This window comes from Peromyscus eremicus, chromosome 8b, assembly GCF_949786415.1.
Source record: "Peromyscus eremicus chromosome 8b, PerEre_H2_v1, whole genome shotgun sequence".
In the NCBI taxonomy this organism is placed as follows: domain Eukaryota; kingdom Metazoa; phylum Chordata; class Mammalia; order Rodentia; family Cricetidae; genus Peromyscus; species Peromyscus eremicus.
Genome location: NC_081424.1, coordinates 43,675,492 through 43,699,394, shown reverse-complemented (window position 1 = coordinate 43,699,394; position 23,903 = coordinate 43,675,492). Strand labels below are relative to the sequence as shown.

Below are 23,903 nucleotides of genomic sequence, written 5' to 3'. Positions count from 1 at the left end.
GCTGGGGGAGTTAAGCATGTCCTTGGCATTTCATTGTAGAGGGGACCCTGGGATGTTTGCACCTGTTTGCTCCAGTCCTCTCTGCATGCCCTTTTCTTTTTTTGGTAACTTGCTTTGTATCTTTCCATCCTACACAGTGAACTCAGCTGTGAGTAAAAAGGCCCTTGTGTGAGCTAGAAAATTACAGAAACTGGATGTTGGCTCACTCAGGATGATCTCATAAAGTCCCAATAAATGTCTAGGTTATAAAGAACAGAGAGATTTGTTTCTCCATTCTGGAGGCTGAGAAGTCTGAGATCAAGGAACAAATGGATTCAGTGTCTGGTAGGAACCCAGTTTCTGGTTCATACACAGAACCTTCCGGCCATGAAAACATCAGGGGAGCTTTGCCATTTTGTTCCCCCATTCATAAAGGCACTAATCCCATACAGGTTCTGCTTTTTTGACCTACTCATGTCCCACAGGCTTGACTTCTTAGCATTACCACCATGGAGTTCATGACTTCAAGTCATGAATTTTGAGGACTCAAACACCCTTTCTATAAAAATAAGGGTAGCTTTGGGGGAGTCCTGACACATTCACTTTCTAGCAGCCGGCCCAGCTGATGTGCTGAGTCGATCCTGGTGCACACGAACAGGAAGTTCATGGCCTCCAGTCAGTAGCTTTATTGCCATAGCTGGTACCTGTGTAGTTTATAGGAATCCTGAACATAGGTGTGCCTATGGTCAGAGTGGAGTGTTTTCATTTCATTTTCTAATTCATTTCTAGTGTGGTTATTAAAAATCCCAACTCCGAGTTAGATTGCCTGGTTTGAATTTCTGCTTTACTTTACAAGTAGGATTTGGGTAAGTTAGTTAGCTATAGTGTACCATTATTAAAGAATGTTAACAATAAAATTTTTGAAGTTGGTGCCCAGATTAAAAGTAATAAAATTGTAACACTTTCCTATCCATTTATTTTACAGATTTTCAAATTACTTCCTTTTCAGATTTCATTTTATATTTTAAAGGCTTTGTTATATTGACACAATTATTTATCATAACAGGTATTAAAAAAACAAGCACAAAAGTTATTTTATCTCCCAGAATTAAATATGGAAGTCCTTTCCTTGTCTCTGTAAAATATCTAAATGGATCAACAACAAAATCCACATATGCTTCCAACAAATAGAAACTTAGCTTCCTAGACAGAAAGCTTACTGCTGTGGAATGGTCAAGAGTTTTAAATTTCATGTAAAGTAAACTTTTATAATTTTTGTGTTGAATTCACCCTTGCATGTTATTAAGTTTTAAGCCTTAGCAATTTGTTCTGAGCCCATTTCAGTGAGGCAGGATTTTGAGCAATATAGTGAGATAACTTTCACAAGCAAACATCCTAAGTCTTAATTTGTTTCTTAAAGATTTATTTTTGATTATGCCCTTGTGTATGTATTTTTGTGTAAACAAGTGCAGGTGCCCTTGGAGGTCAGAGGCATTGATGCCCCATTGGACTGCCTTTCAAAGGCAGTAGTGAGCTGGGAACTGAACTTGTGTCCTCTGCAAGAACAGTGCATGCTCTAAACTGCTGAGCCGTCTCTGCAGCTCAGCTTAATTTATTCTTATAAGCAGTAATTTAGTAGCAAACAAGTAATAAAAAGATAACATCTTCCAAAGCCATTGCTGGGGACATTTCCAAATTATGTTCTTTTTAGTATGCATTTTATATTTAAAGGCTTCATTTTATTATGTAGTGATTTTATGTTTATTAATAACGTTTGGGAGGATATATACAGCCTATTGATACTCAGTGCTGTATAATACCCAGTTTAACTACACGATTTAACTTTTAATTTTTTTTATTGTAAGACTTTCTAAGTTTTCCTCTGTTTTATAAATTATCATCTTTCTGAAAGATTGGAAGGCATATAGAATGGGTCTATATATTCTTTCTTATTCTGCTAAAGGTTATCTTTTCAATGTCAGCATGCTCTTGCTTCAAAGATTGTAGATACTATTGCACAAACAACTCCTCCCCTTGGCTGTGATCTTACTTCTTTGTTCTTATTAGGTGGTGTTTTCTCTGTTCCTTCTAATCATCTATTTTTATTTTTAAACTGCATAGAATTTTATTTTGATGATACATTGTTTTGACATTTTAATCAATTGTTTAAACTTGATTACTTATTTAAATTAATTGCTTGCTATTAGTGAGTCTTTCATATGATAATGATATTTATCTCAGCTCCCTTTTATTTTTAAACCATTATTGGCTGGGCTACGAATATGGCTTGGGCAGGTAACATATTTGCTGTGCAGGCATGAGGACCCGAGTGCATCTCCAGCACCCAGTAATGTTTGTAATGGCAGTCAGTGCAGGGTAGGTGGGGGGTGGCAGCTCTCCGAAGCTCCCTGGCTAGCCAGCCTAGCTGAATCAATGGCTCCCAGGTTCAGTGAGAGACCTTATCTCAAAAGAGAAGATGTAGAGTGATTAAGAAGACTCCTGAGGCCTCCATGCATTTCAGGCCCCCCATGACACATAGCAACATACACAGCAACATGCACATGAACATACACATGCATGCACACCTGAGTGTGCCCAATTTTATATTTCTTCCAGGGTTAGGTAGATTTATCAAGCAGAGTTTTCAAAGAATTCATGATGATGAATTTTTAACCTTTTCTACATATTTAATATGCTTTTATATTTTGTTTATATCGTTTGGTTAGATATAGTGTTTAAATTGTCTTCAAACATCTTCAGCTGTTTTGTGTGTATATATACTTATGTGAGAGTTCGTGTATGTGGAGGCATGCATACACAGGTGTGCACATGTGCATGAAAACCATAGGATAACCACAGGTACTGTTTCTCAGGTTCAGTGAACCTTGTTTTTCAAGAGTCTCTTACTGGCTATAATTTCTTAGGCTAGACTAACGAATCCCTGAGATCTGCCTGGCTCCACCTTCCCATAACTGGTACAAATTTGTGTAGCAGCAGCACCCCTGACTTTAAATGTAAGCTCTGGGGGTTAAATTCAGATCCTCATGCCGGCATGATAAGCTCTTTCCTCAGTACTCCTTGTTGGTTTTTACTTCATCCTTGCTTATCATATGGAGAAACTTGAGGCTGCTAGGGTGACATCTGTCTTGTCTCTGTGTAATGACTTCTTTTTTCAATACATGATTGTTCTTTGTAGCCCTGGCTCTCCTGGAACTCCCTCTGTAGATCAGGGTGGCCTTGAACTCACAGAGGTCAGCTTGCCTCCTCTTCCTGAGTGCTGGGATTAAAAGCATGCATCACTACCACCTGGAGACAACTTATTATAATATATTTCTGTTTGAATCTCAAACATTCACTTAACTTTTCCAGGCTGTTTCCATCTTGGTCTGTATTCATGCTTGTTATTTTTCCCCTGATTCATGCATGTTCTAACTCTGCCCAACCAGTTAGTTTGGATGCCAGTCTGTCCAGAGTTACAGGATTTACTGCAGCCACTTTTGAGCCTGTAAAAGAGACATCCTGGACAGAAATGACATTCTGATTCTTTCCCTCTACTTCTGGATATAAGGTCTACTCTTTTTTTTTTTTTTTAATTTTTTATTTCCTTGGTTTTTTGAGACAAGGTTTCTCAGTGTAGTTTTGGTGCCTATCCTGGATCTCGATCTGTAGACCAGGCTGGCCTTGAACTCACAGACATCCGCCTGGCCCTGTCTCCCGAGTGCTGGGATTAAAGGCGTGTGCCACCATCGCTCGGCTTAAGGCCTACTCTTAAGTGTGGTTGATAAACCCAATGAGACTCCATTGGAAAAAATGAATTTTTCCTTTTCAAGTGGGTATCCATTGCAGATAAATTCTTAATTAGGAGTGGGAGCCTGTGTCCGCTTCTTCCTCTCAATGTTAGGACCTCATGTGGCTTGAACATGTATAGGTCTTATGTGTGCTGCCACAGTCTCCGTGAGTTCATATGCACATCAGTCCTGATGTGTTTGGAAGATGTTGTTTGACTTGGAGTAATCTGGCTTTTGTAGTCTTCCTGCCTCCTCTTCCACATAGTTCTCTGCCACAGTCTCCGTGAGTTCATATGCGCATCAGTCCTGATGTGTTTGGAAGATGTTGTTTGACTTGGAGTAATCTGGCTTTTGTAGTCTTCCTGCCTCCTCTTCCACATAGTTCTCTGAACTCTGAGCGGAGGGATTTGATAAAGACAATCTTATTCAGGACTGAGTGCTCCAAAGTCTTTCAGCCTTTGCACATTGTCCACTTGTGGGTCTTTGTATTAGTTCTCATCTACTGCAATGGGAAGGTTCTCTGATGATAGCAGAGATACTGATATCCATGAGTATGGAAGAATGTGTTAGGAGTCATTTTATTGCCATATTCCCTTAGTGGAACAGTGAGTATTATTAGATTTTCCCCTAGGTCTGTGGCCTATTTAGTATCAGGTTCTTGGCTAACTGAGAAACGTTAGGCGTGAGTTCTGTCTCCTGGAGTGGATCTGAAATCCAATCAGATAGCTAGCTAGCTGTTGGTTACACCACAAGTTTTATACCACTACTGCACCACTGTATCTTGCAGGCAGGTCACCACTGCAGATCACAGGGCTTGAAGCTGGCTTGGTATTTACCTCTCTTCTTTGGTAGTGTGAACAGTACCTTCCAGAACCATGAACACTAAGGGTGAAGGTCCTCGCAAAGGCACTGGCTCGACTGTGTTCAAAGAGAAGTGTAAATGTCATCTTCAGCAATAGGACATTACCATCTGTTTTTGGAGAGCAACCAATAACCTTGCAATAGCCTGGGTTGTTTGGGGATTTACATGGGGCCCCTTTGGCTAATAACTCAACTAAATATAACCCATTCCTGACATTGGAGGTTTCACTTAGTGATGAAAGATATCTAGTTGAGACATTCTCTATATTTTTGGGTGATTCCATTTATATTTATTTCATATATGTCTATATTTTTAGAAACTTACAGTAGTAGGTTTCTATATGACCCCACACATGGCCCTTAGTGTTAGCTATACCTCTCAATATCTACTCTTTTTCTCCTCATCCATCCCCCCCCCCCCATTTAATCCTCCACTCCAGTTACTACTCTGTCTCTCCATAATTATATATTCTATTTCCCCTTCCTTGGAAGATCCCCTAATAACCTCCTTACTAATACCTTACTTGATACCTAACCTCTGTTGTTTATATGGATTGTGCCACACTTATTGAAGGCTTAAATATTAACATTCACATATAAGAGAAAACATACAATATTTGTCTTTTTGGGTCTGGATTACCTCATTCAGTAAGAATTTTTCTAGCTCCATCCATTTACCTGTAATATTTATAATTTCATTTTTAACAGATGAATAATATTCCATTGTGTAGATGTACCACATTTTCATTATCCTTGAATTTAAATTCTATACCCATTAGTTAAGGGATTAACTAGTTAAGGGACATCTAGGCTTTTTCCAATTCCTGTCTATTCTGAATAGGTCAGCAGTGAACACTGATAAGCAAGTGTCTCTGTAGTAGGATGTAGAGTCTTTTGGGCATATGCCTAAGAGTGGTATAACTGGATCTTGAGGCAGATCTATTTCCAGATTTCTTAGGAACTGCCACATTGATTTCCATAGTGGCTTTACTCAAAGAGTTTTTATATTTTGACCATCTCTTGAAGTTGGTAGCATAAGGTTGTAGTTGCAGCCCTTGTCATATATTTTTGGTGTATATTTGGTTTGTGAAGGAAGCTTTGAAAATCTGGGTCTGCACTATAGCGCAGACTTTTTCCTGGAAGTGGTCTTACTTTAAGATGTTAAGATCTATTAAATAGATGAGACCAAGTGTGTTACAGGTAGTAGAAATTGAGCTCTGGACACTTAGCCTTTAACAGCTGAGCTAACTCCCCACCCTAGCATTATTTTAAATTGGAATATAAAATGATTTTTTTTTTCAATTTGAGATATTGAACACAAGGTCTTATGTACAGTGGACAAAGCTCTACCACTGAGCCACATCCCTAGTCCTCAAGATGGTGATTTAGATAGTCTTCTATTGTTTATATATTTTTCTTAGCTCGTAAAAGCAAAATATAAGATACTTGAAAGTAGTAGAAGACACCCACATTATTAGTAAGAAAGGAAATATAATTTTGTTGAATGTTTACTAACTGCAAGGTAGTGAGCCAGACAATTCATTGCATGAATTCCCTTAATTCTTTCACCATTTAGTGCCTTCATTTTAATGACAAGGAAGGAAGCTCATAATTAGTAAGGTAAATCCATTAACCATCCTTATTTAACCAGTGAGGGGATTCAATCCCACGACTGTCTGATTTTAAAGAGATTCATCTGTGTGTCTTGTTGTCTCATAAAATGTGATTAAAAGTAAACACTAATTTTCAGAAATGAGATTGGATAGGCAGGGATAAAGACTCATTTACTGAATACACATTTTTTTTTCCTACAAAATTCTTGATGAGCTCTGAGATTTTTGCCAGGAGAGTTTGTTGACATTTCTGGGCCTCGTCTTTATCATCATCCGTAGACTTTTGAAAACCAAACCTTGAGCTTGAATTCTCTCTCTGTGGAAATGTTCCTGGACTTCTGGTTTGCTCTGAACATTGTCATTTCAAATCTAGCTGTAAAGATGGGCCCTAGCTCAATGCCCAGACTGTATTTTTGAATAAACATAGAAAGATTTTCTAATAGCAACTCTCAGCTCTAAGAACCAGACTTCTTTCTTTCTTTATGATATAATGTTGATTCCATAAACTAACTGGAAATAATTTTTTTCAATTTATAAGTACAAGGGGTTCCTCCCCCCTTTTTTTAAACTCAGCATAACTTTGGTCTTGCAAGGACAATTTTAATAAAATTGCCAACCAAAAGATGGTTTTTTGATTTGGTTTTGTTCTGCCAGTTCTTCAAGAGATTCTCCTTTGAATCATTCAGAAGAAGCAACGTCCTCATGAAAGAACTAAACTTACCCATAAATTTGAGCCCTTTGGCTAGTCATTTATGATGTTGTTATGAAGTCGTTTTGTTTTGTAAATTTAAACAGTTGTGGTCTCTGCCTCTCAAATACTGTTTTAGAGAGTTTACACTCCCCTCACTCCTTGGATAGTACCCTGATTGTACAGTAATAGATGTTTAAGTACTTAGACAGATGTGGTAGACTGTCATGGTGGTCAGTCGCTGGGAAAGTCAAGTCTGCTGCCGTTTTACTGTAAAACATTGCTGTTCGATGCATGCTTCCTACTGCTTTCAGAATTGAAGTTTTGCTCCATTGTTGGCCAATGTGAGAAGTGTGGGGCATTTGCTTTTGCACACGCTTCTGCCAACATGCATTCATGCATGTTTTTCTACCCAGACCACATTGGAGAAAACAGAACAAGCTTGGGGAACAAGGAAACATTTCATAATGATGCACAATATAATTACCCTCAAGGGGCTGACAGTCCATAGCAAGAAAATGACTGTGTATCACTGGGAAAATTGTTCCGTTCTCCAAAAGGGCAGTTTCATACACAGGAACCCTGGAAGCTTGGGGATATCATCGGAAATATCAAGATTCTAAGAAAAAGAAAATTTGTTAGAATTTAAGACTCAAGCATGAATTAGTTGTTAATTTACATTAGCTAGTGACCTAATAGACGCTTATCAAATTCTCTGTCCAAGCCCACTTTCCTGCTTTCCTGACTTAGGAAGTGATGTTAGTGAGTAGATTCCTCTTGCCTCCCCGTGCTTTGGAAATAATAAGTGAGTGTGGGTGGAGGTCAGATGTTATAAGCGTAAAATGTCATAAAACAGCCTTAGTGCTGTAGGCAGCTGGGGATTCCTCTTGAATTCTCAGTGTGGCAGATCAAAACATTTTTAAAAAATATTTTATTATTGTCATCATTTTGTGGTGTGTGTGCGCGCGCGTGTGTGTGCGCACGTGTGTGTGTGTGTATACATGCATGGACACGTGCATGTGTGCAGGTGGCTGCAGACATCAGGAGAGGATGTCAGATTCCCTGGAGCTGAAGTTTCAGGTAGTTGAATGCCACCCTATATAGATTCTGGAAACTAAACTCCAGTCCTCTGTATGACCACTGAGCCACGGCTCCAGAATTCCAACCAATATTTGTATTACCTAAATTCATGAAATTTTTCAGCAGTATTGAATGTTAAATTATTGTTTGGACCCTGGTAACCTGATCCTAAAATCATTTACCACTTGTCCGTGCTTTCAAATAGTTTGGATTATAGTCTGTGCATCAGTAAATGTAAAATTGATGAAGAATACGCCACCAAATTCACAAATAATAGTGAGCTCCGTGGTTAGTGCAGCCAAGGAATCAAGGAAGTTCAAGAAGATCTACTTAACATTGGAGCTGATGATACACTGCTGATCTTGTGTGTATGTGTGCATTCTTTTTCTCTGGAGAATCTGATGAACACTGAACAATGACACTTGAGTGCTGTGATCTGAGCAGAGAAAATTACCTGAAAGCATGACTATAATGCATCTATGGCTTCTCTTCCTGGTGCTTAATCTTCTCTTCTTGATAGATCTGCTAGAGGTTTAGGGGGAATAATACAAATGTCTACTAGAGATAGGCTCTGAAGGAGAGCATCCTTTGATACTTTGAAACAGTCAGAAGTTACCCAAATGTGCAGAAGAGGTTATCTTCCCAGATGATTTTTACTGGTTCTTAGGGAGGCTTTTAGAGGCCAAGGTACTTTCCTTGAATGCTCACTACATGGAGTCGTTCTTTAAGAGTTGTGTGGTGTTGTACAGTTAATCTCAGCTCTCCATGCCTCTGTGTTGGCAGATGAATTGATGTAATGGAAGTTCCTTGACAAGGAAGCAAAGCCAGTCTGTGCTGTTGAATGTTGGGATAGTCATGATCCCTTTAATATTAGAAATAGGTGTGAGTGGAGCCTTCCTGGGGCTCGAAATAGTTCTGTTTTTGCATCTGGGTGTTGCTATACAGATATACCCAGTTTGTTAAGAAAATGTAATTGAGCAGTATGGTCATGGGCACGTTTAGTTTATGTTACATTTCAATAAAGGATTATTATAGCATTATACTTAGCTTTGCAAATGCTCTTAAAATCAGTACAGTGTGGATATAAGGATAAATAATCCAAAATGATTTGTTGCAGTTTTTTCCTTCAGTGGTTTCCACCAGAATACTGGGTACCCATTACTGGCAAACAAAAAGAGCTGGTAGAATACAGATAGAGGACGAACTTTTCCATCCACTATGGATTTGGAGCAGATTTGCTGAAATTGGGCTTTAGATCCTTGGGACTGTGGTTACTTACGTACTGTGATACTGTGTACTGTAGTTACTTATGTGCATCTCAAGAACTCAGAGAGGCCAAGTGGTTCTGTTTGTGAAAGCGCTCTTTGGTATCCATTGGAACCTAGTGGAGAAGCCATGTAATAGTGGTGCCTCTTTATAGGTTATAAAAGGACAAATCACCTTTTAAAAGTACGTTTGAAGCTTTACAAGTCATACTTAGAAATGGGATAATTTAGTTCTTCAATAGTGCATTGGGACCACCTTTCCTTTGTGAGCCACACATCCCATCCAATTACCTGTTTTTTTCATGCCATTGAAAAGAGGAAGGATAGAATTTTCACAGACAGAAAATCTTCATTGCAGACAACGAAATATGCAATTCCTGCTGATCTCCCTTGAGTTATTTAATATATCAGAATCTTAATATATGAGGTTTTGTTAATAGTTCCCAAGTAGTTGAGGGGCATTGTTATTGAGGCTGTGTTGGTCACTAGGGTTGGGTGTCAGTTTATCTCAGTTTTCTCTTTTAGCATCTCATATTCCTGACCATTCTTTCTTTTTCTCTTATGCAAATATAAATCAGTATACCATGCAATTCCTGATTTCTTTGAACTGAATATCCTTGCTAGGAAGGCAGTTCATGAATACGTCACTCTGTATTTCAGGTTGCACAAAGCTAGCAGAGAAGCAGGCTCTCAGGAGAGGCTTCCTTTGCATTGATTGAAGCAGGTGTTCTCTTTGAGTCGTCAAGGCAGCTCCCTTCTGAGAATTTCAGATAAGTGGTCCAAATTACATCTAAGAGGAAAACTCGCCAAAGCATAATTACTTTTCATCAGGGTGCCACAAATAATGAAAGGACAAGGAACAGTGGAAGTACATTGTAGGCTACTTAATCACCATCATTTTAAAAAGCTGATGTAGAATTCCTTACTTCAAGACAAATTGTATAGCTTTGGTAGTAAATTAGACATATTTTCTAAACACTAAATTATATTTCTTCTCATTTACATTTGCCTAAGAAAAGCTGACTGGCAGTGGAGTCCAAGAGACATGCTTGCACCTGCTGGTTTCAGTCAGTGCAGTTTTTCATTCTCTAGTAGCTTCCTGTGTTTCTATTCACACGAGTGCACCCCCTACTTTCTCTTTCCTAGTAAGATAAATCTCATGAGAGTTGCTCTCTACACAAGATGCGGTCAGATTCCTTACTCTCACTTGCCTCTCAGTTTTCCATCCTGTCATCAAGATCTGAACTTCCTGAGAACAATAGATTAGTATAGATAGAGAGCATAAAGCTTTGTCCTGTGATGAACCATTGTTTAGTACCGTGTGGGAAATCCTAGTCATCAGAACTTTATGCAGCGTTTCTCTCTACGTAAGAGTTGAGCAGCAAATTCTAGAACCGAAGAGTTTCAAGAGGCCCCATTAAAAACCCGAGTCTCATAGAATCAAGTTATTTGCTAGATCAGCCATTGCTTAGATGGCAGAATGTGCTTAAAGTGTATGCCCTGGTTTATTCATTAGGGCAATAACTGCTGTCAAATAGCAAAACAGAAACGTCTTTGCTGAGCATGTACTTACTAATAAGTGAATAAAGTATTTTTGAGGCAGTTCATATAAACCATTGCAGAGAAATTGCCCAATAAACCAGAACTTTTAAAGGATAGCTTTTATTTATTCTTTGACAGTCTCATTCATGTTTATTATATATCTTGATCATACCCATCCCAACACCCCCTAGACTCCCCCAAATACCTCCTCCCTCCTTCATGTATCTGTGTCTGCGTCTGTGAGTGTATTGGCTGTGCCATCTCCAGAAGACAGCATTTCACAACACTCCTCCCCATCTGCTGGCACTTGAATTCTTTCTGTCGCTGAGCTTTTGGCAGGGCCAGTAATCCATGAGATTCTTAAACCGAGTTGAGAACTTTGACCCACTTTTTATTACTGCCTTTTTCCCCCCTTTTCCCCATCTGAAGCATCTCTGTGCTTCCCACTGTTGGTTTTGCCAGCATGTATCTCCTTCAGCGTGTATCACACAGCCTGCTTCCTCCATAGGCAATCCCTTTTATGCCTCTAGATAGAGTAGAAATACATACTCGTGAAATAAAACTGGTCTTGATGATTAAGTTTCTATGGGGTAGAACTGTGGGCTTTCTAGTATATTATACCTCAAAGGTAGAGACTAACAATTTTCTTTTCTTTTCTTTTTTTTAAAATTTATTTATTTATTTATGTATAGTGTTCTGTCTGCATGTATGCCAGAAGAGGGCACCAGATCTTATTGTAGATGGTTGTGAGCCACCATGTGGTTGCTGGGAATTGAACTCAGGACCTCTGGAACAGCAGCCAGTGCTCTTAACCTCTGAGCCATCTCTCCAGCCCACAATTTTCTTTTTAAAGGAGTAAACAGGATATAGGCTTTGTGAACCATGTAGTTTCTATCGCAGTTATTCAGATCTGCTCTGGTTGTAGAAAATTTAGTATAGCCAACATAGTGTAAATAAATGAGTGTGTTGAGTTCTATTAAAAGTATCCCCTTATACTTGAGTTTAAAGAGGGCAGTCAGTCATGTGATCCAGTTTTCCTCCAAACACTGAATGCCATCACCCTATAAGGAAATAGTCAGTAGTTGGTCAAATATAATTTTGAAGAGGCTGATTAAACACTAACATACGAAGGGCCCTGAACCCTTTTCAAGGGTAATATCAATAATCAGATGAGAGATAATGCTTTAATATTGATTAATAGGTATCCAGAACTAGTCTGTTTCATCTGTATTACTTCACTTACACAATCCTATTCAGTATTTTGCACCATAAATCCCAGCCATCTATAGATGATGAAACCAAGATGCTGGCTGAGGAAAGGAATGGAGCTAGACGCCAAGTGAGCTACTACCCCCTCATCTCCACAAATCATCTTGATACCTGTTTGTGATACCAGAAGCACTGGGATGGTATTACCAGTCTGGCCTTCTCTGTATGGACAGACACATGAGGCCCAGAGGGATGCAAGCGACTGTGCAAAGGTCACACGGTCATTGATAACACATAAACAGGTCTTGAAATCATTGAAGTCACCACTGGGAAGGCCTGGAAATAGGAGTAATTCTTAACTGTCACAAAGACAAAATCCCTTTAAATATGCATAATTGCTTCTAATTTCTCACTTTAAATTTTATTTCTATAGCTTCATTTCAGTTTGATAAATACACAATAGGTGGAGTTACTTTTATTTTTGACATCTTGAGAGGCAGTGTACTCTCAAAGAGGGGGTGACATATTTTTCCCTTGACCCTTGGCCTCCACTGGGCTCTACTGAAGCCCCAAGGTGTATAAGAATCACTTGGGAGTGATTAGAATAGAGGATGCTGAGCACTAGCTCCCTGGCTCAGAGACTAATTTCATTGAGGATCTTGCAGAATCATGACAACAGAACCTTCAGGAGAGTCTAGCATATAGCCTAGACTGCAAACGCTACCCCAGAATCTCATTTAGTTTTTGTAAGCTGAAATGTCCATGTGCATTAACAACTTGACTTTAAAATACCATATGGCATGAAATAAAACTGCACTCAACTGTGCATGGGTTATAGTAATAAAGATATGACCACATTCCAAGTAGGAATGGAGCTTTATTATCACAGGTGAACTGTACTGAGGGCTGTAATATTTAAATCAGTTCTGTTTGAGGGTGATTTTTGGATTGACAGGCGTTGCTGCCATACTCAACTGACCACGGCTTGGGGATTCTCATGGGTGGCTATGCATCTTTGTGGTCAGCTACAGGGTCTGTTTTCTACCTTTCTGTCACTGTCTTACTGGGAGAAACTGAAAGGGGAAGGAACAAGTGTTTCAGAGGATTAGATTTTGCTACCATTCTCCACCTACCTACAAATACATAATTATTTATAACAGAAGACTTTAGAAAAACAATTGTGTATAGTAGAAGAATTTAGGATAGAAATAGACCATCTAGGAGAACAAGCGGCAGAATGCAAATTACTAGTGTAATTACTACTATTAAATTTGAAATTTAAGTTTTCTGGCAATGAGGGCAAAGGGGGAAACATGTTGGGTTATATTGTTTCATACTCTGGGTAAAACCAGCTTTCACATTTGTCTGCAGAGAAAATTGTTATTTTGAGCAAAACTCAACCAATAATTTAACACATATGTTCTTGGGATAATACAGTTGAAAATGTCTTTACTACAGCTTTACAAAAGTCATAGAAGTGCTGTGGGATTGACTTGAATGAGTCATCAGCTGATGATTCGTTTCCTTATTTCTTCATTGCCTTTGCTTTTAAGGCGAATAAAATGCTTGCAATGTTAATCACCGGTGATATGGTGATAACCATGACATTTCTTATTCTTGGGGAGTTCGCAATACAAAAGAGGAAAAGCAGTAATTCAGAGTTGAGGGGCAGGAGCCTGAACCAAAGGTGTGCAATTATTTGTACCTCCTTTTAACAAAAGAATAAACGAGATGCTGTGGGATATCAGAAGGAACACTGATGGGGTTGTGAGATAGAATCAGTTAAATCAGACACATGAGTACTGCAAATGCAATCCAAGAAGAGTAGTAGAGGAGGCAGGAGAAAGAGGGGTATGGCACCTCAGCAGAATTACTCTCCTAAACTGGATGGAAAGCTCACATGGTAGCATGGAATCAGAGAAATCCATAAGAGTTAGATTTGAGAAGATTGGCACAAACAATTGTGATGTCATATGAGAGCAATGAGTAGTCACCTCAAGTATTTTTGGCTGGGAACGTGCATGGTTTGTGTTTTAGAAAGAACACCCCAATACAGTGGGGAAGGAAGGTAGGCCAGGAGGTCACCTGGAGGCCAAGGGATGGGTCTCTTTTTAAATGCTGAGGATCTGAAGGAAAGCCATGACACTGAGTATCAGCTGAGACCACAACTACACAGGAGAATGACCTGTGGATCTGGTTCAGTGATTTGCAGGGAGAGGAACTGGAATGAACCAAATGAAGTTTCCTTGCTTAGGTGTCTGGGTGGCAGGCACAGTTCATGGAGTCAGAAGAAACAGAGGCAACTGTAGATAGCAAGGAAGCCCATGTAAGTTGGTGAAAATGAGTTCAGATAATGCTGAAGGTTATATCCAGTGGGGAATTTTCAGGGTTGAAATCTGAGCTGAGGGCCATAGATTTTGAATTTACCAGAATATAGACAGCAGCGAAAACAAGCTAGTGAGATGTCTAGGTAACAAGAAACTGATGAAAAATCAGAGCTTGGAACCCGGAGAAAATTTCATTCTTAGAAGGTATGTAGAGAACAGAGGAGATAGAAGTGTGGTTAAGAAAAATAAGCAAGGAATTCAGGTTAATGGAAGTGACCAGTGGGACGTGTGTCAATACATAGTGATGGCATTTGGGACAGAGGAAGTTAGCATGAAGCTTTCTCTGTGACATCGTATCTGTGACAGGTGGGACTTGGTAGACATTGAGTCTCTTTTGAGTTTTCTTTTGAGATGCATATGATAGTTTATATTGTTTAAAGGATAGGTGATTTACATATTACATATGTTCTCCAGCTTCGACGAGATCTTCACACATTTGAACTCAGTAGTGAATGTACAATAAATCTACCTCTCATATAAAACAGAGATGACAGTTGTCCTGGGCCATGAAACATGGAAGAAACTGTAGTTTACAAAATTTTGAGGCTGATAGTTTTCATCTATGAATCACTTCACTATAGAGAAATGAAGTGCTCAGTGGAATGAGTGATTTGAAAGGAAACTGTCCTCAAGGCCTTGCTAGGGTGAGTTTAATAGAAAAGGGAACACCTTATCAGTAGAAGGTAAATTATAGGACCACAGTGACTTTGCCACTGTTAATCTTCCCTTTCTGTCATTACATATGGTCATTCTGGAGGTTCCAAGGTCACTTTTGCTGGCATCCATCTTGAATGCATTCATGTCCTCTCTGCACACTAACTATATTCCAAGCCATCCCATCCCAAGGTTGTTCCTTTCCTCTAATATAGACTGTACTACCTGCTTCACCAGTTTTCCACCAGTAGCCAGGCAAATCTAAGTCCAAGTCACTCTTCTACTTAAAAGTCCTCCATTGAGTCTTCACTGCCTTCTATTACTATGTAGATTTCCTGAATGCCAATGAACTACCATTTTGTGCTTCCGGCCTGTCTGATCTGCTGCCGTGTACTCTATGTCTCTAGATTTTTCAGTTCTCTCTAAATGTACGTTGTCCTTTACCCTAAGGGCCTTGATTGTTGTGTTTCTTTCCTATGTCAGTTCTGATGTCACTCTTTCTAATGAGTCCTTCCTGTGTATTCTGTGGTCTGGCTTTAAGAAGACTGACCTCAGTGAAGAGTGAGTTGAAGTACAAATGTATAGCCCCCGAGTGTTAGTTGAGGGTTAGGCTTATCAGTTCTTAACAGTATTCAGTCCAACAGTTTGGGCTTCTTGATGCTGTAAGCATTTTCCCCTTAGATTTGTAGTTGCAAAGAAGACAACTGTTTTATTTCTTTAAACTCAACCACAGAGAGCACCATACACCAGCCCTATCAGACTGATGTTTCACTTTTTTAGATGGTGAGAGGTCTGCAGCATTGCTTTGTTTTGAGGGCTGTGAAAGAGTACTTGCTAACCCCCTCTTCCTGGCTCCCAGGAAGTTACCTTCTGTGTCATCACACTCTTAGTGTCTCTGTGTTGATGCTTTCTTCTTATGATAACACCAGTCATATTGCGTTAGAGTTCCCACGAGTGACCTCAGTTTAACTTCATTGCTTCTGTGGAGAACCTACCTCCAATAAGGTTACAATTTCAGAAACCGAGTCAAGAATTTAGCCTAGAGAAAAGTATTGGTCTAGTTCCAATATGCTGTTTTGACAAAAGACTCTGACCAAAAGCAATTTGAGGAGGACAGGGATTATGTGGCTTACGCTTTCAGTTCATAGTCCATCATTAAGGAAAGTCAGGGCAGTAACTTGAAGTAGAACCTATAGAGTAGTCATTTTTTTTACCTCCCCAAATGCTGTTTCTTTAATACAGTTCCTCATGTTGTGGTGACCCTCCCAACCATAAAATTATTTTTGTTGCTACTTCGTAAGTGTAATTTTGCTACTGTTATGAATTGTAATGTAAATGTCAGCTATGCAGGATATCTGATGTGTGACCCCTGGGGAAGGTTGAGTACCACTGCCAGAGAAGAACCAGGCTAGCTGACTTACTTTCTTTTCACATGTTCATGCTCAGTGAGCTTTTTCACATAGCCCAGGTCCACGTTCTGCCATGTGGTTTGTTCATCTTCATGCTGCCCATTCGGCTTCCTCTGTGTGTGGCTGGTGACTGCCTTTCTTCTTCCCAGAGTTCTCTCTTTGTCCAGAAGTCCCGCCTATACCTCCTGTCTAGCTATTGGCTATTCAGCTTTTTAATTTACCAATCACAGCAATGCATCTTCACACAGTGTACAAATATTCCACAACAGTGACCCATAGCAAACTCTAACAGAGCTGTGTTTTAGCTAGGAAACTAATTAGTACCACTCTCCAGACTGGAAATTATCTTCAAGAGTTAACTGGCATGTGTTGCAAGCACCCTTTAAATTTGACACTGCTAGAGGACAAACTTCAGCAATGGAGACTGTATATGTTCATAAATCCAGGAGTATATTAGAGGCAGATTTTAATATTTCTCTTTTTATATTAATTAGATAAAAATGATGGGACTGATAGAATTTTCTTCTTTGCTCTTCATTTATTAGATTAGCCAGGTCATATTTTAATTTCATATTGAGTTGGCCATAAAATGTTAAATAAGCTAAACACAACACAATTATCCAGCTTAGGCAGTTTTCTGTACACACACACACACACACACACACACACACACACACACACACAATTTTCTCTTTCTCAGGTTTTCACCTGGGTTTTGAGTTTTGAACAGGATTCCAGCAAAATCTGTTTTCTGTTCTGAGAATATACTTTGCTGCTTTGTTTATCAAGAAATAATTCCAGCTCCATAGTTAGGTTTTTTTTTTGTTTGTTTGTTTTATTTTGTTGTTGTGATAGCCAAACAAAAGCCTATTCCATCATTTCTCTTCTATCACTAATCATTTTATTATCTATGGCCAGAAATGATGCTAATTTCCCCTCTTAGGAGATAGATATTCTGCTGTCTCCAAAGGCTATTAGTGGATGAATTCTCCAACTGCTGTGTCTGTATAATAAACTTGTTGCTTCCATGCCAGCTTCTCCTGTTGGTCCCTCGGAGTGGATTTTTGCAGAGTGCTTGGACGCTCATTCTGCGTGATGTCCTCATTATAGCCTGTGAGGTCTGCTCTGACTGACAGCTGATGCACAGCGAGCAGCCCTTATTCTTACGCCTCAGTAGCTCTTGTGCCACAGGTGCCAACCTGGCAGGTGAAGCCAACAGCAGTGTTAACGATATGACTGCCTGGCATCCCAAAGTCATGTTCATTCAAATGAATTAAAGTGATTTTGATTTGCAATAAGAAAGCAAGATTTCAGAGTATTAGCCACTCGTTTTCCATGGTCTTCAGTTAAGTTTTGGTATTATTAGGTTGGGTTTTTATTGACCTGCAGGTTGGTTGAATCACAAAAGAACCAGTACTAGTCCTAGTTGGTAATTTTTTTTTCTACAATTTTCTCTTCTTATAAAAAAGTTTAGGGCTGGAGAGATGGCTCAGAGGTTAAGAGCACTGGCTGTTCTTCCAGAGGTCCTGAGTTCAATTCCCAGCAACCACATGGTGGCTCACAACCATCTATAATGAGATCTGGTGCCCTCTTCTGGCCTATAGTCATATGTGCAGGCGGAATGCTGTATACATAATAAATAAATAAATAAATCTTTTTTTTTTTTTTTTAAATTTTTATTTTGCAATACAATTCAGTTCTACATATCAGCCACAGATTCCCTTGTTCTCCCCCCTCCCGCCCCCCTCACCTTCCCCCCAGCCCGCCCCCCATTCCAATCTCCTCCAGGGCAAAGCCTTCCCCACAGACTGAGATCAACCTGGTGGACTCAGTCCAGGTAGGTCCAGTCCCCTCCTCCCATGCTGAGCCAATAAATCTTTTAAAAAAAAAAAAAAAAAAGTTTATTCTTTGAATGTTGTTTATATATATGATGTATCTTAATTTTATCTTAGCCCTCTCTAGCTTCCCCTAGGACTTCTCACCTTATCTTCTCAATTTCATGTCCTTTTATAAAATTTATTTACTTATTCCATTGAGTTCTTTTAGTGCTGCCCACATGTGCACATTCATGGGGTCATCCACTGGGGAGTGGGAAACTTTCTAGTGGCCACAGTCCTGAAAAAAGTGACCCTCTTGTCCCAACAGACATCAACTGTCAATAAGTCATCTGGGTAGGATCTCAGGAGTCCCTCCCTGCTCCATGCTGGAAAATTTAACTGGTTTGATCTCGTGTAGATTAGTCCAGGCGCCTCCAGCTGCCATGAGTTCATATGTGCAGGAGTTCCATCATGTGCAGAAGACAGGGTTTCACGTCATGTCTCCCCTCAACATTCCATCCTTCTGTCAAGTGTTTAGTGTTAATTGTGTGTATATGTCTCTGTGTGGATTTATGCATATGAGTTCAGTGCTCACAGAATTCAGAAGAGCGCATTGAATCCACTGGAGCTGCAGTTACAGGCAGTTGTGAGTGACCTGATGTAGGTACTGGGTGCCGAACTTGGGTCTTCTGGCAGAACAGTACAACCTCTTAACCACTGAGCCAACTCTCCTGCCTCAACACAAAGTTCTGTTGTCATAAAAATATTTTTTTAGATGTATTTATTTTATTTTATATGTATTAATGTTTTACTTGCACATATATATGTGTATCATTTGTGTACCAGGTGCTCAGGGAGGCGATAGAAGGGTATCATGTCCCCTGGAACTGGAGTTATACATGGTTGTAAGCCATCACTTTGGTGCTGGAAAATGAAGCTGGGTTTCAATTTTGCAAGAACAACAGTTGTTCTAAACCACTAAGCCACCTCTCCAGCCCCCAGCATTCCATTCTTGATGCATATAACTTTATTACCTATTTCTCAAGTCTCACAAACAGGCTTATTTTGGACATTTTTGAGAACAGTGTACCTTAAAATATGAATACATCTCCTCTTCTGAAGTACTATGTCATGAATAGTTTCCAGTTTCTCATTCTGTGTTTGAATCTTTTGGAGAAGGGTGAGGACTTGAATTTAGGAGTGTAGGTGTTGAGCTGAGTAGTCCCTCTTATTTTATTTGCAAATATTTATTCTCTTTAAAAGGAACTAAATTCAGGCTTGGCTTTGAAGAGGAGCCGGTTTAATTGGTTTTGTGTGCTGTGCAAGTTCTGCTGCAAGGAGCTGAGCAGAGAGCATGGGCGAGCTGGGAAGCCAGGACATGAATGCAGTGACGTATGCCGATGTACATGTCAACTTCGATCGGGAAGAGTGGGCTTTGCTGGATCCTTCCCAGAAGAAGCTATACAAAGATGTGATGCTGGAGACCTACAGGAACCTGACTGCTATAGGCTACAGTTGGGAACATCAGAATACTGAAAATCATTTTCAGAGTTCTAGAAGATGTGGTAGGCATGAAAGAAATCATACTGGAGAGAAACTCTCTGAAAATACTGAATGTGTTAAGACCTTAGCATATCACAGTCATCTACAAATACATGAAAGTACCTATACTGAAGAGAAACCCTATGCATGTAATCCATGTGATAAAGCCTTTGCATATTACAGTACTCTCCAAAGTCATAAAAGAACACATACTGGAGACAAAACTTACAAATTTAATCAATGTGGCAAAATCTTTGCCCATCAGAACAGTCTTCAAAGAACATATGCTGGAGAGAAACCTAATGAATGTAGTCAGTGTGGTAAAGCCTTTGAATGTCAAAATAATCTCCAAAAACATAAAAGAACTCATACTGCAGAGAAACCCTATGAATGTAGTCATTGCAATAAATCCTTTGTATGTCAAAAGAATCTCCAAATACATAAAGGAAAACATACTGGAGAGAAACCTTATGAATGTAACCAATGTGGTAAAGCCTTTGCATATGATAGTCTTCTCCAAATACATAGAAGAACACATACTGGAGAGAAACCCTACAAATGCAATGAATATAATAAAGGCTTTTCAGAACACAGTAAACTCCAAATACATAAAAGAAGACATACTGGAGAGAAACCATACAAATGTAATCAATGTGATAAATCCTTTTCACAGAATGGTCATCTTCAAAATCATAAAAGAACCCATACTGTAGAGAAACCCTATGAATGTAATCAGTGTGGTAAAGCCTTTGCCTATCACAATGGTCTTCAAAGACATAAAAGAGGACACACTGGAGAGAAACCTTATGAATGTAATCAATGTGGTAAAGCCTTTGGACATCAAAGTCGTCTCCGAATACATAGAAGAACACATACTGGAGAGAAACCCTACAAATGTAATCAATGTAATAAAGGCTTTTCAGAACACAGTAAACTTCAAATACATAAAAGAACACACACTGGAGAGAAACCCTACAAATGTAATCAATGTGATAAAGCCTTTTCCCAACATATTCATCTTCAAAATCATAAAAGAACCCATACTGGAGAGAAACCCTTTAAATGTAATCAGTGTGATAAAGCCTTTGCCTATCACAATGGTCTTCAAAGACATAAAAGAAGACACACTGGAGAGAAACCTTATGAATGTAATCAATGTGGTAAAGCCTTTGTATGTCAAAGTGGTCTCCATGTACATAAAAAAACACATACCGGAGAGAAACCCTATAAATGTAGTCAATGTGATAAAGGATTTTCAGAACTCAGTAAACTTCAAACACATAAAAGAACACACACTGGAGAGAAACCTTATGAATGTCGTCAGTGTGGTAAAGCCTTTGGATGTCACCGTATTCTTCACGTACATATGAGAACTCATACTGGAGAGAAACCTTATGAATGTAATCAATGTGGTAAAGCCTTTGCACATCAGAATAGTCTCCGAATACATAAAAGAACACATACTGGAGAGAAACCCTACAAATGTAATCAATGTGATAAAGCCTTTGCTTGTCAACGTAGTCTCCAAATACATAAAAGTACACATACTGGAGAGAAACCTTATGAATGTAGTCAATGTGGTAAAGCCTTTGGACAGCGTAGTCATCTTCGAATGCATAAAAGAACACACACTGGAGAGAAACCCTACAAATGTAATCAATGTGATAAAGCCTTTATATGTCCTAGTAATCTTCGATCTCATAACAGAATACATACTGGAGAGAAACCCTATGAATGTAATCAGTGTGGTAAAGCCTTTGCACATCAGAATAGTCTCCGAATACATAAAAGAACACATACTGGAGAGAAACCCTATGAATGTAATCAATGTGGTAAAGCCTTTAGATGTCATAGTCATCTTCGAATTCATAAAAGAACACATACTGCAGAGAAACCCTATGAATGTAATCCGTGTGGCAAAGCCTTAGCATGTATCACTAGTCTTCAAAATCACAAGAAAAATCATACTGCATAGAATCCCAATAAATAAATGTAGTCAGTATGGCAAAGTTTTGCAAGTCATGGTAGTCTTTATACAAGAGTAAAACTTTCAATGTATAATTAGGCTGTTAAAGCCTATGCATATCACATTAATCTCTCTGAGGATCTAAAAAAAAAAAACATACCAAAGAGAATCTGACTATAAAGGATTTGGTAAAATCTTTAGCCAACATATTTACATTCAGTTACACAAGATTATTGATTTTGGAGAAAAAAAGTCTGGCAATTGTCAACAATTTGTTCAAGTATTATGATATCACTATTTTGTTGGTACCTGCAAACTCTCACAGACAAAAGACCTATTAAGTTAAATTATAAATTAACTTTTTCAGATTTCATATTTCTCTTCATTCACAGGAAATAAACCCATGAGCAAGACTTTATGGATATGTATTAGTACATTTTCTGTTGCTGTAGCAAAACGTAATATCTAAATCAACTCATAAAAAAACTTAATTTGGCCCTAGAGAGATAAAGGATCACTATGAAAGTGGTATGGCAACAATTGTCAGACATGGCTGGCTGCTAAAACAAGAAGCTAACATCTTACATTCTCAACTGGCACCGTGAAGCAGAGAGTAGGAGCTGGAAATGATGTGTGGATGGAAACTCCCAGGCTCACCCCCAGTGACATATTTCCTCAGCAGAGCAGCATTTCCTAAATCTTCCTAATACCATGAGCTGAGAAGGACTGATTTCTCTGACTTTAAGACTACATACTAGCATTCTATTACATTCTATTTCATGAACCACTCCATGATGGAGAAAAATTTTGTTAGCCTTTAAAAGTTTCAATACCTGTGTTACAAAAATGAATGCTTAGAAGAGAAAGACACAAGAAAAAAGTTTGTTTAAAGTTTTCAATTATGTGATGTCAATGTGTGCACTGCACTCTAGTTCCCAAGAAGGTTAGACCCTGGGAGCTTCATATACCATAAATTACAGGAAGTTTTCAAAAACCTGAGTTTGGTCCTGGGAATGAACTTGTCTTAATTGCTCAGACATGTTTCTAGCCCTTTAAAATATTTTAAAGCCTTTTTATATCATCTTGATGTCAGGAAATAGGGAAGAACTCATGCAAGAGGAGAAACCTTTTCATATAAATGATTTTGTAAAGAACTTAGACATCAGAGTTGTCTTCAAGTTTAAGAAAAAAACCTTAATTCATCAAAGCCTTGAAGACAGCAAATTACACACCACGTTCACTCAAGACTGATGGTGGAGATCACTGCATTGTGGTTTCTGTTTTGCAACATTTGAGGAACCTATTAAAGTGGGACAAATCTGTTTAGTCAATTTATGGTCCTTATATTTCTCCTGTGGTTTTTGTTCATCTTTGATTGTGCTTTCACTTAGAGATAGATATTTTTCTGCTGTAATGTATAGAATGTGATGCCCATCATCTAAGTAGTCCATTGTTTATTTAAATATCAGGCCATGTGTGATCATATTTTTCAAGTAAAGGTGTCTATGAAAGGGTGGTGGGTTTTTCTCTTTGGTTTTGTTTCTCATATTTTCACAAATTCCCTTAAGATGTTGTTTGTTATCCATCCTAGGTTGTAATTAGTCTGCGATATATTTGAACTCATGATCCTCCTAAGTAGAAGCCCAAGGGCAGATGATATACCCCCAACATTTGCTGTTTTGTCAACATAGTTTGAAAATGTTAATGTTAAAATGTTTAACAGAAGAGAAACATGTAAGAAATATTGAGTACCTCATGTGTGTATCCAAAACACATTTTCATCTCTCTGGAAGAAATATAAGGTAGGATAATCACCAATCAACTGTATATTTCACAGTATAACTTGATGTACTATGGATATGTATATATTATTTGAAGTTCAATACATCTTCATGTCCCCATCAGTGATCCATTTGGCCCTTCAACTGGAAGTACTGCCTTCTAAGGGAATTATCCAAAGATGCCAGATAATGTAATGTCAATGAGACTTATTTTTTTTTTTTTTGTTCTTGTTTTTTTTAAATTATCTGTTGTGTATGTGTAATGTGATTATGAGGTTTTAGGCTATGTCAGATATATGGAGACAGGAAGAAAACTTTGAGG

At 38.7% G+C, this 23,903-nt stretch overlaps 2 protein-coding genes across 5 annotated transcripts in view; both read left to right on the top strand.

The window, feature by feature from the left end:
* The window catches only part of LOC131918736 (zinc finger protein 431-like), a 61,235-nt gene extending 39,426 nt beyond the window's left edge, over positions 1 to 21,809 (top strand). Inside the window, exon 4 of the mRNA XM_059272945.1 lies at positions 19,556 to 21,809. Within this exon, the coding sequence (XP_059128928.1) occupies positions 19,647 to 21,809 (2,163 nt within the window). The 5' untranslated portion in view covers positions 19,556 to 19,646. The remainder of the gene's footprint in view (positions 1 to 19,555) is intronic.
* Epm2a (EPM2A glucan phosphatase, laforin) overlaps positions 1 to 23,903 on the top strand; it is a 105,052-nt gene that overhangs the window by 60,243 nt on the left and 20,906 nt on the right. Inside the window, exon 3 of one of the 4 annotated variants that reach the window (XM_059272741.1) lies at positions 23,392 to 23,602. The exons of the other annotated variants lie outside the window; for them this stretch is intronic. Coding sequence (XP_059128724.1) covers positions 23,454 to 23,602 — 149 coding nt within the window. The 5' untranslated portion in view covers positions 23,392 to 23,453. The remainder of the gene's footprint in view (positions 1 to 23,391; positions 23,603 to 23,903) is intronic. 4 annotated transcript variants of the gene reach the window in all.